We start from the raw sequence: 17,027 nt of genomic DNA, 5'->3' as shown, positions 1-17,027 counted from the left end.
TGAAAAAGGCAGCTACAGAGAAAGGAGAGAATGAGAGAAGGAGAGAGAGTGAGTGTGCACTGCATCCAGGAGGGCAGTGTAATAAGAACAGATTTAGAGATGTGACAGGAACTACTTGTGTTGGTATTGGTTGGGAACTTTTATTCAAATGGTATCTGTGGCTGTGAGACAAGACCTGTGCAAGTGAAGCAGTTCTCAGGAGGGGCAGGCTGGGCATCACCTGCATAGAGGGGAGGGGTCCGATGTCACACAGAAGGGTAGGACTCAGCTCTGCTTCGTCAGAGTGGCCCAGAAAGGACAGGGGTCAATGGGACATGTAGAAGGAAGGGTGCTAGTCACACATTGTGGGGGAAGGAACCGGTGAAAAGAACTGAGAGGCTGGGGGAGAGACTTGGGATGAATTTGAACTCCACGGAAGGTCTGCTTGACACCTACTTTGGAATTCTTTTCCCTCAATGAGGTGGATGAAGCTCAGATCCCTGCTCATCTTCCAATAGGGCCGGCCTCAGTCAGACTGAGATTTTCATGCCTACTGACAGAGTTCAGTGGCTGTGATTGATGAAACCGCGTTCACACTGAGGGTCCAGAGTGGGAGGAGACCCCCCTAGATGATAGACTTCTGTAGAATCCGTATCCTCAGATCTCTTGCCTGCACCTTCTCCTGCTGTCCAGAATCCCCGCGCAGGGCGTAAGTTAGTTTCCACTACATCCATGTCCTCAGCATAGGATTCAGGCATCAACATGAATTGTATCCTGTTAACCTTACTGATGGTGACTGGTGAGTGACTGAGGGGATCTCTATCACAGTTAAGGAGTCTGTCCACAGCTGTGGAGCTGTGTTGGGGAAGGAGAGCTGGAGGGTGAAGGGCATGCAAGTTTGGGAAGTGGGTGATACATTACTCCTTTTCTCTACAGGCGCAGTCATTTGTAGGACCTAAGTAAAACATTTTATTTTGGGCTTCAAACCTCCTGCCAATGCATGATAAAGTTCTTGGGCTAAAACATGGAGGCAAGCTGGGAAGGAATGGAGATAGGTCCCTGGACGGGTGTTTAGGAACTTATAAAAGATGTAGGAAACAGAGGAGCAGATATTCTGCTTTAAGACTCAAAAGGAAGAGGTCAATTTTGCCCTTTGTATGTAATGTGCAATACGTAATGTGCTATAATAATAATAATCACCATCACCACCGCCACCATAAAAGCATATACCTACGTGGTACTTATATAATGGACACTGCTCTTTACATAGTAACTCATTAAATTTTTTAAAATTAATTTATTTTTGAGAGAGAGAGAGAGAGTGAGTGAGAGTGCGAGTGCACACGCTTGTGTGTGGGAAACGGGGAGAGGCAGAGAGAAAGGGAGAGAGAGAATCCCAGGAGCCCAACAGGGGGCTCAAACCCAGAAACCCCTGATATCACAACCTGAGCCAAAACCAAGAGTTAGTTGCTGAGCCAAGTGAACCACCCAGGTGCCCCTAACTCATTTTAATTCTTTAAACAACTTTATGCAATAAGTATTATTATTGTTTTTTTTTTTTTGATGAGGAAACCAAGGCACAGAGTAATTATAATGTGCCCATAATGAAGTTGGTATGCCTCTGTAATTAGGGATTTATGCTCTCTTACCTAGTTAGAGACAGATACCCTAACCTCTCTGAACCTCAGTTTCTGTATGTACAACATGAGAAAAATATCTATCTTTTAAGGACATGCAATGATTTCTATACCTATATTAGACTAAGTGGAGTTAACCAAGTTAAGTGGGGCAGGGGCTGGGAAGGCCGTTTTAGACAGAGGAGCCAGTAAGTGTGAAGGTCATGAGGTGTGACATGGTTAACTAAAAGACCATCTGTGTGGTTGGACTGCAGAGGAAGGAAGTAGATTAAGAATCATATAGTAGAAGGTCTTCTAGTCTTAATTTTAGAAATGATCTGGAATATAATAGGAATCCTTTAAAGAGCTTTAAATATATTACCACATTTATGATTTTAAAATATTCATGTGACTTCAGTATGGAGACTGAGATATGGGTTGTGGTGGGAAAGATCTGGGGGGAAATTTAAGAGACTGTTGCAACTCTCAGGGCAACAGAGTGGACTAGAGTGGTGGCAGTGAGGATGAAATAAAGTAAAAGGGTTCCAGAGGTAACAAGGACATAGAAGTTGTGATCAGTTGAATGAGAGGAATGAAGGTAGGAAAAAGTAAAGAGTGTCATCCAGACTTCTGATTGGGTGACTGGTGGTACAATTTACCAAAATAAGAAACACTGGAAAAGAAGGAGGTATTTGAGGAAGGAGACAAGTTACATTTTTGACTTACTGGGTTCGAAGTGCTTTTGAAATATCAAATGGAGATGTCTACCTGAATACGAGGGTCAGGAACTCATGACAGGAGTCTGAGCTGGGATACAGATTTGGGGATTTGGGAATTTTGAAAGGATTTGAATTCATAGGAAAGCGGGGAAAAGATTGCTTGACAATAATTTACAGAAAAGAAATGTGTAAAAGATAGAACTATGAAGAATTCCAACCGCCTTTCTTGGTTTAAAGTTTTTAGTTTGAAACAATTATGCACTTATAGGAAGTTTCAAGAAATGTACAGAGGAGTACCCTTCCTGTAGTTTCCACCATGGTAACATTTTTTATAACTGTGGCCCAATAAGAAACCATGGGATTGACATTGGTATGATCCACAGAGTTTATTCACCTTTCCCCAGTTTTACCTGTGTGTGTGTGTGTGTGTGTGTGTGTGTGTGTGTTTAAATCTGTGCAATTTCACATGTGTGGGTCTATGCCTCCACCACCATTTTCAAGACACAGAATGGTCCATCACCAGAGCCTCCTTCCTTTTGCCCGTCCAGCAACACACCATTTCATTCTCCCTCCTCCACACTGCCCGCGCACCCCCTCCGCAAACCCAGGGCAACTACTAGTTCTCCATTTCTATAATTTTGTTGTTTCAAGAATATTATATAAATGGAATCATACAGTATGTTGTATTTTAGGATTGGCTCTTTCCACTTATCATAATTCCCTAGAGATTTGTCCTTTATGTTTTTTTTATTACTATTATTCTGTGGAATGGTGGTACTCTGGTTTGCTTAATCATGCATCCATTGAAGGACATCTAGGTTGTGTTCAGGTTTTGACTTTTACAAATAAAGCTGCTGAATTTGTGTCATAGTAAGTTTTTGTTTGTCTGGGTCGTAAGTCCAAGTTGCAATTTCTGACATATGGTAATTGTGTGTTTAATTTTGTAGCATATTGTTTTTCAGGTTGGCTGCACCATTTTAGATTCTCACCAACAGCGTATAAGTGAGTGATTTGCTCTACTTCCATGCCAGCATTTGGTGTTGTCATCAAATTTCACTATTTCCATACTAGCTGTTCTGTTAGATACATAGTAATACCTCATTGAAATTTTAATGTTTATTTCCCCATTCACTGAGGATGTTGAATATCTTTTCATATGCCTGTTTACTTTATGGATATTTTCTTTAGGGAAGTGTTTTCTTTTTTGTGTTTTGTTTTTTGCCTCTTTTATAATCAGACTGTTGAGTCTGAGAGTACGTATATGGATCAGATGCAAGTCTTTTCTCAGCTAGGAGGTTTGCACATACATTTCCCAGTCTATAACTTGTCTTTAAACTGTCTTCGGAGGGTCTTTTATAAAGCAATTGTTTTTAATATTGATGAGTATGACCAGGGAAGTTAGCGTTAAGTTGTTCCTTAAGTCCCCAGGTTCCTTAGGCAGTCTACTTACTTCTTTGCATTTATTCAGAGTCTTTCTATCTTTGTTTGTTGTGTTTTTTTGTGCAGTGGTTTTTAGTTGAGAAAGTGAAGAGCTGGGGGAAATGGGGCTACTCCTTCTTGGATCAAATGGAAAGGTGAGCTCTAATGCTTTAGGGGCTGCTAGAAGATGAGAGGTGGGTAAAGTACCTTATGAGGCAGGAGAAAATAAAAATGTAATTTACACCAGTCAGAGGAGGCTGTTTCTAGGAGGAGGAGGTAGTTAATGTGTTCTGTGTCTGTGACAAGTTAAGAAACTTAAGCTGCAGACAAACTGGAGGCAGATGTTGCATTATATAGAGTTAAGATTTGTCCAGTTGAAGTATGATTCAAGGACATTAGGACAAGGGAGTTCTGAAGAGTAAAAACATCATTAAAATGATGAATAAAGGAATCTAACTCAGAGAGGAAAGGTAAAACAGGCAAGAACAGATTGGAATGGAAGGAAAGGAGGCAATGTGTAAGTTTCTAACACATTCTTAGAATCAGTGACTTTGTAAAGCTCAGTCAAGAGTGAGTTAGGACACTAGGTGTTTGTTGGAAGGAAGTCTGAGAAGTTTTAGAATAAATAATCCATATTTAGTTGGGGTTATTAGGAGAAAACCTGTTCCTCAGCTTTCCTTGGAAGTCCCTGTGGCTCGAAGGAGCTCTGTCTTGTAGCTACAGGTAAGAAGGAGCTAGTGTAGTGCATACTCCCTAAAGGCTAACCAGAGAAAGTCTGGAGACAGGGATAGATTGTGGGAATTAAATAAGACTTAGATTTACGCACTAGAATATCTTAGAGTAAGAAGGAATGTGAAGACTGTGTCAATGGTTCCCAACTTTTTTGAGCATGAGAACTCCTTTTAGTCTTAAAATATTTTTTTCTTTATTCATTCATTCATTCATAGTGCAAGTGGGGGAGAGGGGCAGGAAAGAGAGAGAGAGAGGAGAGAGAGAGGGAATGAATTACAAGTAAGCAAGTAGGCTCCACTCTTAGCATGTAGCCTGACACAGGGCTTGATCCCACAACCCTGGGATCATGACCTGAGCCAAAATCAAGAGTCAGATGCTCAACTGATTGAGCCACCCAGATGCCCCTATTTTGAATCTTTTAATGATAATTTTTTATTGATTTATGTAATGACAAGGTAAATTATCTATCTTTGTTAAAGCAATGTGTATCTTATTATTAAAATACTGTTTAACTGGATTTCCTGCCAATTTCACTTTTGAAATAGATCTTATGTCCATGCATCCACTGAGGTGCTCATCGCCAATTCCACCACTCCCACATTAGTGCAAGGCACATCACTATTTGCCAGGTCTATTCAGTAAGCCCAACTGTTTCTACAATCCATTTCTAATCAAAATCCAGTGATGTTTTAAAAAATAATTGGATCACATAACTTCTGTACATTCAAATTCTTTAATAGATTTTTAGTACACTTAGAATAAAATCCAAATTCCTGACTATGGCTTTCAAGCCCTGCTTGACAAGGTCCCTGCCTCCTCTCAAGGCTCATCTTAGGCCCATCTTTTCCTCTCCCACTAGGATTCAATTTCCTTGGCTCTCTTCAGACCCCTGAGCATTCTCAGTTATTTCCCATCTGTGAGCCTTTCCAAATGCAGTTCCTTTCCTGAAAAGCTCTTTCTTCTGTTCTTCCCATGGCTGGTTTCTCTCATTTTTGATGTCTCAGATTAACTGTCACTTACCCAGCAAGTACTTCTCTGGCCAACGAAACTAAATTAGATCCTTCATTTACCCTCTCTTATTATTCTTTCTCATGGAAAATTCTATCTCTTCATAACTTATAACTATCTATTGATGTGTTTATTTGCTTATTGCCTATCTCCCTCATTTCATGAGGGCAAAGTCTACCTTCTATGTTGAATATCCTTTTATATTAACATCGAATATGTTGCCTAGCACATAATAGATCTTCAGGAAATATTTTTTTAAATAAATGCATGCATATATGAATAGGAAAACAGTACACACACATATACAAGACATTAGCTCTTACTCTTTTTTTTTTTAAATATTTTTTTAAAATTTATTTCTAGGAGAGAGAGAGAGACAGCATGAGCAGGGGAGGGCCAGAGAGAGAGGGAGACACAGACTCTGAAATAGGCTCTAGGCTCTGAGCTGGCAGTCAGCACAGAGCCCGATGCAGGGCTCGAACCCACGAACCGCGAGATCACGACCTAAGCGAAAGTCGGACGCTTAACCGACTAAGCCACCCAGGCGCCCCTAGCTCTTACTCTTCTGATGATGCTTACTTCACTTATGGATTCAGAGAACTATTTCATTAATTTCAGAGCCTCCCAGTGGATCCCTGCATACAAGATGAATTTTACTCCAGTTGCTCACTAATTAATTTGTACAATACATGCATATTGAGTTCCTACCATGCACCAGACACTGTTCTAGATAGTGGGGTATAGTGTACACGTTATTGCTCCTTCACTACTTATTGTCTACAGGTGAAAACCCTAGGACCCAAAAACATAAATTGACAAAGCAAGAGAAACCCAAATTGGAACAAAATGACAAAGACAAGAAAGGATCAGAGAAAATCTCCAGAAACAATAACAAAACAAGTAATAAAATGGCAGTAAATACGTATCTATCAATAATTACTTTGAATGTAAATGGACTAAATGCTCCAATCAAAAGAAGTATAAGAATGGATTTTTAAAAAGGCCCAACCAGGGGTGCCTAAGTGGCTCAGTCAGCTAAGCATCTGACTTGGACTCAGGTCATGATCTCATGGTTCATGAGTTTAAGCCCCAAGTCGGACTGTGTGCTGATAGCTCAAAGCCTAGAGCCTGCTTCGGATTCTATGTCTCCCTCTCTCCCTGCCCCTCCCCAACTTGCACTCTGTCACTCTCTCTCTCAAAAATAAATAAACAGTAAAAAATTTAAAAAACCCCCATCTATATGCTGCCTACCAGAAACTCATTTGATACATGAAAACACCTAGAGATTGAAAGTGAGGGAGTGGAGAAACATTTATCATATAAATGGATGTCAAAAGGAAGCTGGAGTAGAAATAATTATATCAGACAAACTAAACTTTAAAACAAAGACTGTTATAAGATAAAAGAAGGGCACTATATAATAGTAAAGGGGACAATCCAACAAGATGTAATGATTGTAAATATTTATGCCCCCAACATGAAACACCCGAATATATAAAACAATTAATAATAAGCATAAAGGAACGGATTGATAATAATACAGTAATAGTAGGGGACTTTAACATCCCACTCACATCAAGGGATAGATCATCTAAACAGAAAATAGGCAAGAAAACAGTGCTTTGAATGACACACTGGACCAGATGGACATAACATATATTCAGAACATTCCATCCTAAAACAGCAGAGAATACACATTCTTTTCAAGTGCTCATGGAAAATTCTCCTGAATAGGTCACGTTAGGTCATAAAACAGGCCTCTACAAATACAAAAAAGATTGAAATCATACTGTACACCTTTTTTTGACCACAATATCATGAACCTAGAATTCAACCACAAGAAAAATTTTGTAAAGACTACAAATGCATGGAAGTTAAACTACATGTGACTAAAAATTAACCAGGAAATCAAAGAAGAAAATTTAAAAATATATGGAAACACGTAAATATGAAAACACAACAGTCCAAAACCTTGGGATACAGCAAAAGTAGTCCTAAGAGGGAAGTATATAGCAATACAGGCCTACATCAAGAAGCAAGAAAAATCTCAAATAAACAACCTAACCTTACACCTAAAGGAACTAGAAGAAGAACTACAAATGAAGCCTAAAGCCAGCAAAAGGAAGGAAATAATATAGATTAGAGCAGAAATAAAGAATGTAGAAAGAAACGAACAAAAAAACAATAGAACAGATCAATGAAGCCAGGAGCTGGTTCTCTGAAAATATTAATAAAATTGGCAATTCATAAAATCACAAATGAGAGAGGAGAAATAACAACCAGCACCACAGAAATAGAAATAATTATAAGAAAATATTATAAAAAATTATGCAAACAAATTGGACAACCTGGAAGAAATGGATAAATTTCTAGAAACATATAAAGTACCAAAACTGAAACAAGAAAAATAGGAAACTTGAACAAATAAGTAACCAGCAAAAAAATTGAATCAGCAGTAAAAAAAAACCTCCAAAGAAACAAAAGTCCAGGGACAGATGGCTTCACAGGCCAAAACATTTAAAAAACAGTTAATACCTATTTTTCTCAAACTATTCCCAAAAAATAGAAAGAAGGAAAACTTCCAAATTCATTCTATGAGGCCAGCATTACCCTGATACCAAAACCGATAATGACATCACTAAAAAAGAGAACTGTAGGCTAACATCTCTGATAAACATGGATACAAAAATTCTCAATAAAATACTAGCAAACTGAATCTGTTAAAAGAATCATTCATCACAATCAAGTGGAATTTATTCCTGGGCCATAAAGGTGGTTCAATATTTGCAAATCAGCCAATGTGATATACCACATTAATTGAATAATAAGGGTCATATGATCTTTTAATAGATGCAGAAAAAGCATTTGACAAAGAACATCTGTGCATGTTAAAAGCACTCAACAAAGCAGGGTTAGAGGGAACATACCTCAACATAATAAAGGTTATATATGAAAACCCCACAGGTAATATCATCCTAAATAGGGGAAAAACTGACACCATTTTCTCTATGGTCAGGAATTAGAGGGTTGTTCACAGTAATCACTTTTATTCAACATAGTACTAGAAGTCCTTAGCTTCAGCAATCAGATAACAAAAAGAGATAAAAGGCATCCAAATCAGCGAAAAAGTCAAATTTTCACTATTTGCAGATGACATGATACTCTATATAGAAAACCTGAAAGACTCCACCAAAAAATTGCTAGAACTGATACATGAATTCAGTAAAATCTCTAGATAAAAAATCAACATTCAGAAATCTGTTGCATTTCTATATACCAATAATGAAGCAGGAGAGAGAAATTCAGGAATCAATCCCATTTACAACTGCACCAAAACCTATAAGATACCTAGGATAAACCTAGTCAAAGAGGTGAAGGACCTGTACTCTGAAAACTAAAACACTGATGAAAGAAATTGAAGATGACACAAAGAAATGGAAAGACATTCCATGTTCATGGTTTGGAAGAAATATATTATTAAAATGTCTATACTGCCCAAAGCAATCTACGTATTTATTGCAATCCCTATCAAAATACCAACAGCATTTCTCACAGAACTAGAACAAAGAATCCTAAAATTCCACAAAAGACCCGAATAGCCAAGGCAATCTTGAAAGAAGAAAATGTTCAAAATGGATTAAAGACCTAAATGTGAGACCTGAAACCATAAAAATGGTCTCTGACATTGGCCATAGCAACTTCTTTCTAGATATGTCTCCTGAGGCAAGGGAAACAAAAGCAAAAATAAACTATAGGAACTTCATAAAATAAAAAGCATCTGCACAGTGAAGGAAATAGTCAACAAAACTAAAAGGCATTCTAATTAATGGGAAAAGGTATTTGTAAATGACATACCTGATAAAGCATTAGTATCCAAAATATATAAAGAACTTATAAAACTCAGTACTCCCCAAATGAATAATCCAATTAAAAAATGGGCAGAAGACATGAATAGACATTTGTCCCAAGACGACATACAGATGGCCAAAAGATACATGAAGAGATCCTCAACATCACTCATCAGAGAAATGCAAATCAAAACCACAATGAAATATCACCTCACACATGTCATAATGACTAAAATAAAAAACGTAAGAAACAAGTGTTGGGTGAGGATATGGAAAAAAAAAGAAACCCTCTTATATACTGTTGGTGGGAATGCAAACTGGTGCAGTCACTGTGGAAAGCAGTATGGAGGCTCCCCACAAAGTTAAAAACCCTGTGATCTAGCAAATATACTAATTGAAAGAGATACATGCACCCCAATGTTGATAGCAGCATTATCTACAGTAGCCAAACTATGGAAGGAATCCAAGGATCCATCAACTGATAAATGGATAAAGAAGACGTGATATAGATTCACAATGGAATATTACTCAGCCATAAAAATGAATGATATCTTGCCATATGCAATGACATTGATAGAGCTAGAGAGTATTATGCCAAACAAAATAAGTCAGAAAAAGACAAATACCATATGATTTCATTCATATATGGAAGTTAAAAAACAAAGCAAACAAGCAAAAGGGAAAAAGAAAGAGAGACAAACTACAAAACAGACTCTTAACTACAGAGAACAAACTGATGGTTACCAGAAGAGAGGTGGAGATGTGTATGAAATAGATAGATGTTGGGTATTAAGGAGTGCACTTGTGATGAGCACTGGGTGTAATATGGAAGTGTTAAATTACTGTATTGTATACTCAGAACTAATACAGCACTGTATATTAACTAACTAGAATTAAAATAAAAACTTAAAAAATAGTTTTCTATTTTCCTGCCATTCCTAAACTTGAGAGCAGGATTTGATCTGCTTTGTTTAATCCATCAACCAAATGCCACCAAGAACATAGCAATAATGAAAATAGTGATGGTTTTTTTTCTTTATACAGTGGGAAGAACATACTCCAGAGAACCTCAGAAGTGCTCCAGATGGGAGGGGCATCTTATGGGGTTTGAGTTTGTGCTGGATAATTTTGAAGATGGACTTAGAGAAATGGGATGAGCTCAGAATTGGGTTTCTCAAAAGTTTTTTTTAAGGAAAGTGGAGGATTAAAATAGAGCTGTCACTGATAAAAAAAATAGCAATAACGCAGAGAAAAGAGATATCAGTTAATATCTGATGTTTAGTCATTTGGGGATCATGAAAGGGCTTTGTCTCTTTTTAAACATTGTTTTGCACTTCATCAATATAAAAATATACTCGAAGCTGAATTAGTAAGAAATAACATTTACTAACACACATTGTACATGAAACATTTTTCCAAACAATTTACATATATTATCACATATATTTCTCACAGAAACCCTAGGAAAGAAGTTGTTATGATCTCAGTGCACATGTAAGGAAATTAACGTAGAGATCTACATGATTTGTTCAAGTTCTTACTACTAGTAAGAATACAGCCAGAATTTGAATTGAGGCATCTGTTTCCAGAGGATAAGTAGTGTACTACACTTAAGTATTTGTACACGTATCTCTCCCTATATTCTTATGCCAGAATTAAAGTTTTAATTTTAATTAATTATTTTTTTTTTCCTGCAGGAGTAATGTGACTGGTCTCAGATTATCCCTGTAGTTGACTAGTAGGAAAAGTCAGGGAGCTGTAGGAAAGTCTGCATTGCTTGACTATGGGTACAGCCAAGAATCCTTAAGCCTTTGGAAGTTTAGAATGAGCTAAGTTACCCTGGAAGCAATAAATAGGGTGAAGAGAGGCAGGGAGGTACTGTAGAAGACAGATGCATAAGTGAGATTTGCAATCAGATGGACTGAACTCTGAATTCTTGAACCAACCATTATTCACTAGTCGTATGACCTCAAGTGTGCTAATGTTAAATTATTAAAATTAAAAAAAATATAGTTGACACACAATATTACATTAGTATCAGGTATACAACATAGTGATTCAGTGATTCTACAAGTTTATACATTGCACTATGCCCACCATAATTGTAGCTACCATCTGTCACCATACTAGCTTTTAAAATATCGTGGACTGTATTCCCATGACTTATTCATTCTATAACTGGAAGCTTGCACCCATTTTTTTCCATTCCCTCATCTCCCTGCCCACTAGTAACCATCAGTTTGTTCTCTGTTTGTATAGGCGTATTTTTCTTTATTGTTTGTTTATTCATCAGATTTTTTTTAGATTTCACATATGAGAGAAATCATGTGGTATTTGTCTTTCTCAGTCTGACTTACTTCACTTAGCATAATACCCTCCAGGTCTATCCATATCATTGCAAATGGCACTATCACATCCTTTTTTATGCCTGCCTAATATTCCGCTATATCATCTATCTTGAGGAAGAAAAACAAAGCTGGAGGCCTCACAATTCCAGGTTTCAAGTCAGACTACAAAGCTGTATAGTAAAGCAGTATGGTGCTGGCACAAAACAGATCACTGGAACAGAATAGAGAGCTGGAAATAAACCCATGATTATATGGTCAGTTAATCTATGACAAAGAAGACTAGAATATTTAATGTGGAAAAGATACTCTTTTCAATAAATTCTTAATCCATAAGATAATATAAAATCTATACACCCTATAGTTTTTTTCCTGTGAAAAATAAAAAAAAAGTACATCAAGTGTTTAGTATAGTGTTTGTACAGTATGGTTATCTAGTACCCTAGAGTAGGGGCTAAGTAATTAATAAGTGGTAAGTATTTATATTAACTGATACTGGCATCCTGAAATCTCTATAAGCACCCTGAGTTCTCTTTAGTCAGTCAGTTTATATCCCTTGATTCTCTTCTCTTTGTGTTCCAGGTGGTGTTTCATTTGTTAGTGAAGAGATGGAAGAGTTGAATCATCTCTACTTATTCTACCTGAATTCAAGTTATCAGTCTTGTGTGGGAACTCTGATTGCTCCCCAGTGGGTGTTGACGGCAGCGCACTGCTTCTTACCGTAAGTGATGGGGACCCAGCCACTCTGTTCCAAGGCTCCAAGGTTGGGACTCAGCACTTCTTGTGGGAATTCTAAAAAATTTGTGGTCAAAAAATTCTAGTGCTATCATGGTAAAAGGGAGTTCAGCTACTCAGATAACACTTGACTAAGGAATGTTCCACATTCTTATGTTTGACATGTCCCAAAGTGGTAAGTAATATGGTGTAATATGATACCTTACATATAGGTAAAAATCACCTTGCAAATCATTCTTTTTTTAAAAAAATTATGTATTTATTTATTTTTGAGAGAGAGAGAGAAAGAGTGAGCAGGGGAGGGGGCAGAGAGTGAGAGACAGAATCCCAAGCAGGCTCCATACTTTCAGCACAGAGCCTGATGTGGGGCTTGAACCCACAAACCATGAGATCATGATCTAAACAAAAACCAAGAATTGGACACTTAACTGAACCACCCAGGTGCCTCCATCAAGTTGTATACTTAAAACACCAGTACTCATTAATTCCCAAGGTATGGAAGTGGAGAGATACGGGTCATTAAGTGATCTCTCATTTAGAAAGACAGGAGAGAAAGAATCTTGTCATGAAGGCTTCTTTCCTTTTTGTTTTAATGTATCAGTCAAATGAACAACCTTGCTCTTGTCAAAACTTCCTCCGAGGGGTCACTGTAATTTCTTATTGTCCTTGGGTAATTATGCCAATTGAAGAGATATCATATGAATTTAAACACAAAGGGAGCATGTGTTTGGTACAGAGAGCCACATAGACTAAGATGATCCAATGAGAACTGCAACAGTCAGTAAAGACACATTGGCCACAGACCAGTCATCCCCATCTGAGCACCCAGCAGAATCCTTCACTCTAAGCAGATGAAACCAAGCATTGTAGTTATCAGGAACCCAACAAAAGCAAGGAAAGGCCTTATAATGTATAATGTCTTGTAAAAGCGAGCCAAAGCAAAATTTGTCTAAAGGATGCTGCTCTGATGAGATCTTTTAAACCTGTCAGTCCTTGGGATTGGCTAAAGGATGAACTTACCAGGCCTCTTCCTGTTCTGTCTCTTTAGACTTTATCTGATAACTCTCCAGAAGGTGACAAAGAGACTGAGACACAAATGGTACTGTTGTTAGGAGGCAATATAAACTTAGCATTTGGGAGCTCAGCAACAACAACAAATTGATGCTCAGTACCAGAGTGGTACCTATCTCACTGTTGTGGCCTAGAGAAATCCCTGAGTGGCTGATTCAGGGGCCTCACGGGAGTGCCCTGTTCTGAATTTAGGGTTTTGAGCCATGTTAGTGAATGGATCTTAACTGGATCTCAGTGGAACACCAGGATCTTTGACTACTGTTTTTCCAAAGATCCACCAGAAAACCCTGTTAATCCAGCAGTTTTGATAGACAGGAGTAAAGCACAGTATATTCAGGTGACCCTCCATAGCTTTAAAATATTTAAACTCTCAAAGCTGTTACTCATTTCCTCTGTACAATTTCACATTTCCTGTTCCCTCCAACTCACAAAGGAGCCTCCCTAACAGAGCCTACTACTTTCATAAAAGCCTTGACTATCCATCTGCATGCTTCTATCTGCTGTTTCTAGGTCTTGAATGGGAGCTTCTCTCGAGAATTATGCTAAGAGTAGAGACCAAGCCACTGCACTGCTTAACTCTTGAGGCACCATCCCCACTATAGTCTATGTGAATGGCAACCCACTGGCTTGTATAGTGCACAGCCTTCATGACCACATGCGGCAGCTGCATGTAAAAGATCAAATGGACAAATATGAGAGGAAAAGATTAGATGGGTTACTACAGAAGGAAATTGTGTGTGTGTGTGTGTGGGGGGGTGATTAGCCTTGTGACTGTGAGTGCCAATCTTTTTTATCTTTTTTATTTTCCAGAGATCTTTGGGTCATCTTCCATGATAGTTCCGCAAATCTTCGAGACTTTCATGGAGAGATTTTACCTTATGAGAAGATCATTATTCACCCAAACTTCACTGCCACCTCTCCTAAAAATGACCTCATGCTGATAAAGTTGTCTGTACCTTTCACGTTCTTCTCCACCAATATTTTTCAGTTGCCCACTCTCAAGAATGTAGTTAAAGATTGCTTGATCCACACTTGGTTACAGACTAAAGACTTTATTGGTGAGTGACTATCAAAAAGAAGAGATAGTTCTTGGATATATTCACATCTTCAAGATCTCTGAGGAATTAGGGGATGGAATTGGAGCTTAGAAGCCTAGTGCCAGATTTCTAAGCACAGGTGGAAATCTAGAAATGGAACAAGCAGCATTGGTTTTCTAGAGTAGAAGAGATGATCTTTAGGGCTATGAGAATCAAGTCCTACGTCAAGATGTTACATGTGTGTATCACATTGGCACACCCTGCAGGGGCTGGAACTCAGGGATCTATGTTTGAGTATTGGTTCTACCATTCATTGTAGGTTTATGAACAAATTCTTTAACTTCTTTGAATCTTAATTTGCAAATTGGTAAAAATCCTGTTTTCCCCTTACCTAACAGGAGTGATACTGTTATCAATTACAATGATAATGACTACTATTTGCTGATCGCTGATTATCTACCAGGCGCTAAACATCCTATACGTATTATACAGTCACCATCACATATCATGTAGATAAGTTTCCTTGGGATTGATACATTATAAAAGAGTAAACTAAGACTCTGCGAAATTAATTATCCAAGATCATGAACTTGGTGATGACAGAGCTTGGATTCAGATCTTGTTTGATGTGTGGAGTTTCTTACCACCCACCACCCCTTGGTGCTAATCATCTGTCAGAGATGATAAACAGAGCAGGAGGAGGTGTTTGATCCATGGTGCATTCCATCACTACTTCTTCCGAGTCCATTCTTACTGAGAAGAAGGCCTGAAGGAGCTGGGAGAAGGATGCCTTATGAAAAGGCGAACAGGAATGAAAGTCTCCTTTATTTCTTGTGCTTAGGAAATTCACATAGTAAGCTGCAAAGTGTCACGGCTCAGTTGAACTTTAATGTAAACTGCAAAGGAATACTGGGCGAAAAACTCCTCGAAGACATGTTCTGTATGGGACCCACGCTGGGAAGTCAGGATCACTGCCAGGTAAGTCTTCTTACCTCAATCGTGCATAAGTTCTGTCTATGTCTCTCCTCCTTCATTGAGTGTCTGTCTGGATTTCTCAGTCAGGCTAGGAGCTCGGAGAATAAGAGGCTAAAGAATGATGACTCTTCTCCACCCTGTGATAGGGATGAGAGAAGTAGATTTTAGGGGAGTGGAAAGCTGTCTCCCAGATAGTTCTTTGAAATGTCTGTCTAGGGATGAGTGGGAGGTGTAAGGGTAGTTAGTGCATTGGAAACAAGCTTTCAAACTAGATTCTTATATCCTGGACCCCTTTGCATGGCAAATATCATGGCTTTCATTTCTGTTCAGGTATTGAGGAACTCTCAGGGGGGAAGGAAGTTCTGATTCCTCTACTCTATCTGGCAGGTGGTCACAGCTGCACCAGCCATATGTGGTGGTGAATTACAGGGAATTTTGTCTTGGGAAACCGGATGTGTTCTAACAGGATACATTGTTGTCTTCACTGACCTACACAGCTACGTGCCATGGATCAAGAACATTGTTTCTACAAAATAAGCTGAAGTAGAGCTCCATTGATACCCTTACCTCCCAGCTGATCCACGGCAACCACATTGTATACCACAGTCCCAGGCTTTCCTAGGACCCAGGCTTCACTGGTGTTTTAAAAGAGATCGTTGATGATCCCTGGGTGTTGGCATGACTCTAGTCTCTTTTTTCATTAGTTAATGATAGATGAAATTGATTTTAAACTAAAGCCTATCCATTTTCATATAAAATATTGAATATTTGAGAAATTTGTTTCTGAAATGTGAAATGCATTTTTGTTTTGCCCCATGCTTTAAAATACTGGGATTTCCTAAAATTCAAATTGCCATCCAGTTGATTAAATCACTTACTTTCCCAAAGATTCAGAAAACCAAAACATTTTCCTTTAAAAGACTCTTATGGGGATCAGACATAATGTGGGAAACACTTTGTATGCAGAGGAATAGTATAGGGATTGGCAGCAGTTAGTAATTTTGACAGTTTCCACCTGTTTCACTCTTTTGCCTACTTAATTCCTACTACTCCGGGTGGCTAACAGTCCTTTCTGTCGTTATCACATGCCAGGCTGTGTATTGTCACCAGCCAATTGAACTAGTTGCAACTGAACTTTTTACTGAGATGACCTTCCTAACAACCTACTATGATTCCTGTCTTTTGTTTTTTCTGGCCTCATACCTAGAGGTCTCGCTCTCTCCATTCTACTGCTTTGGTTCTAGGCTGAATCAGGTGTTTTAATTATAAGCCTTTCCTTATTGATTAGGTCATAAATTCTTCCATTATTGGGCATTTTTACTTCTTTATATCTTCTGGACTTGAGTTTTCCTTGTATGAACTTCCTTCTCTCCTTCTCATCTCACTCCTCCATTTGAAAAGGAAAAGGTAAGTCTCCCTCTCCAGCTGTCTGTCTGTCTGTCTGTCTATCTATCTATCTATCTATCTATCTATCTATCTATCTATCTATCTATCTATCTATCTAATCTATCTACCTACCTACCTACCTACCTACCTACCTACC

General features: G+C 38.3%; 1 protein-coding gene across 1 annotated transcript; it reads left to right on the top strand.

Annotated features, from left to right (window-relative positions):
* The first annotated feature begins 315 nt into the window (after nucleotides 1–315).
* LOC144245706 (serine protease 58-like) lies at nucleotides 316–16,119 on the top strand. Its single transcript, XM_077781042.1, has 5 exons — nucleotides 316–778; nucleotides 12,249–12,387; nucleotides 14,283–14,530; nucleotides 15,351–15,487; nucleotides 15,872–16,119. The coding sequence occupies exons 1-5, from the start codon at nucleotides 742–744 to the stop codon at nucleotides 16,019–16,021; spliced, it is 711 nt and encodes a 236-aa protein (XP_077637168.1). The 5' UTR covers nucleotides 316–741; the 3' UTR covers nucleotides 16,022–16,119.
* The last annotated feature ends 908 nt before the right edge of the window (nucleotides 16,120–17,027 follow it).

The sequence above is a fragment of the Crocuta crocuta genome, unplaced genomic scaffold (assembly GCF_008692635.1).
Source record: "Crocuta crocuta isolate KB4526 unplaced genomic scaffold, BGI_CrCroc_1.0 scaffold228, whole genome shotgun sequence".
NCBI lineage: Eukaryota > Metazoa > Chordata > Mammalia > Carnivora > Hyaenidae > Crocuta > Crocuta crocuta.
The sequence above is the reverse complement of the archived record's forward strand: the minus strand, read 5'-3'. Positions and strand labels throughout refer to the sequence as shown.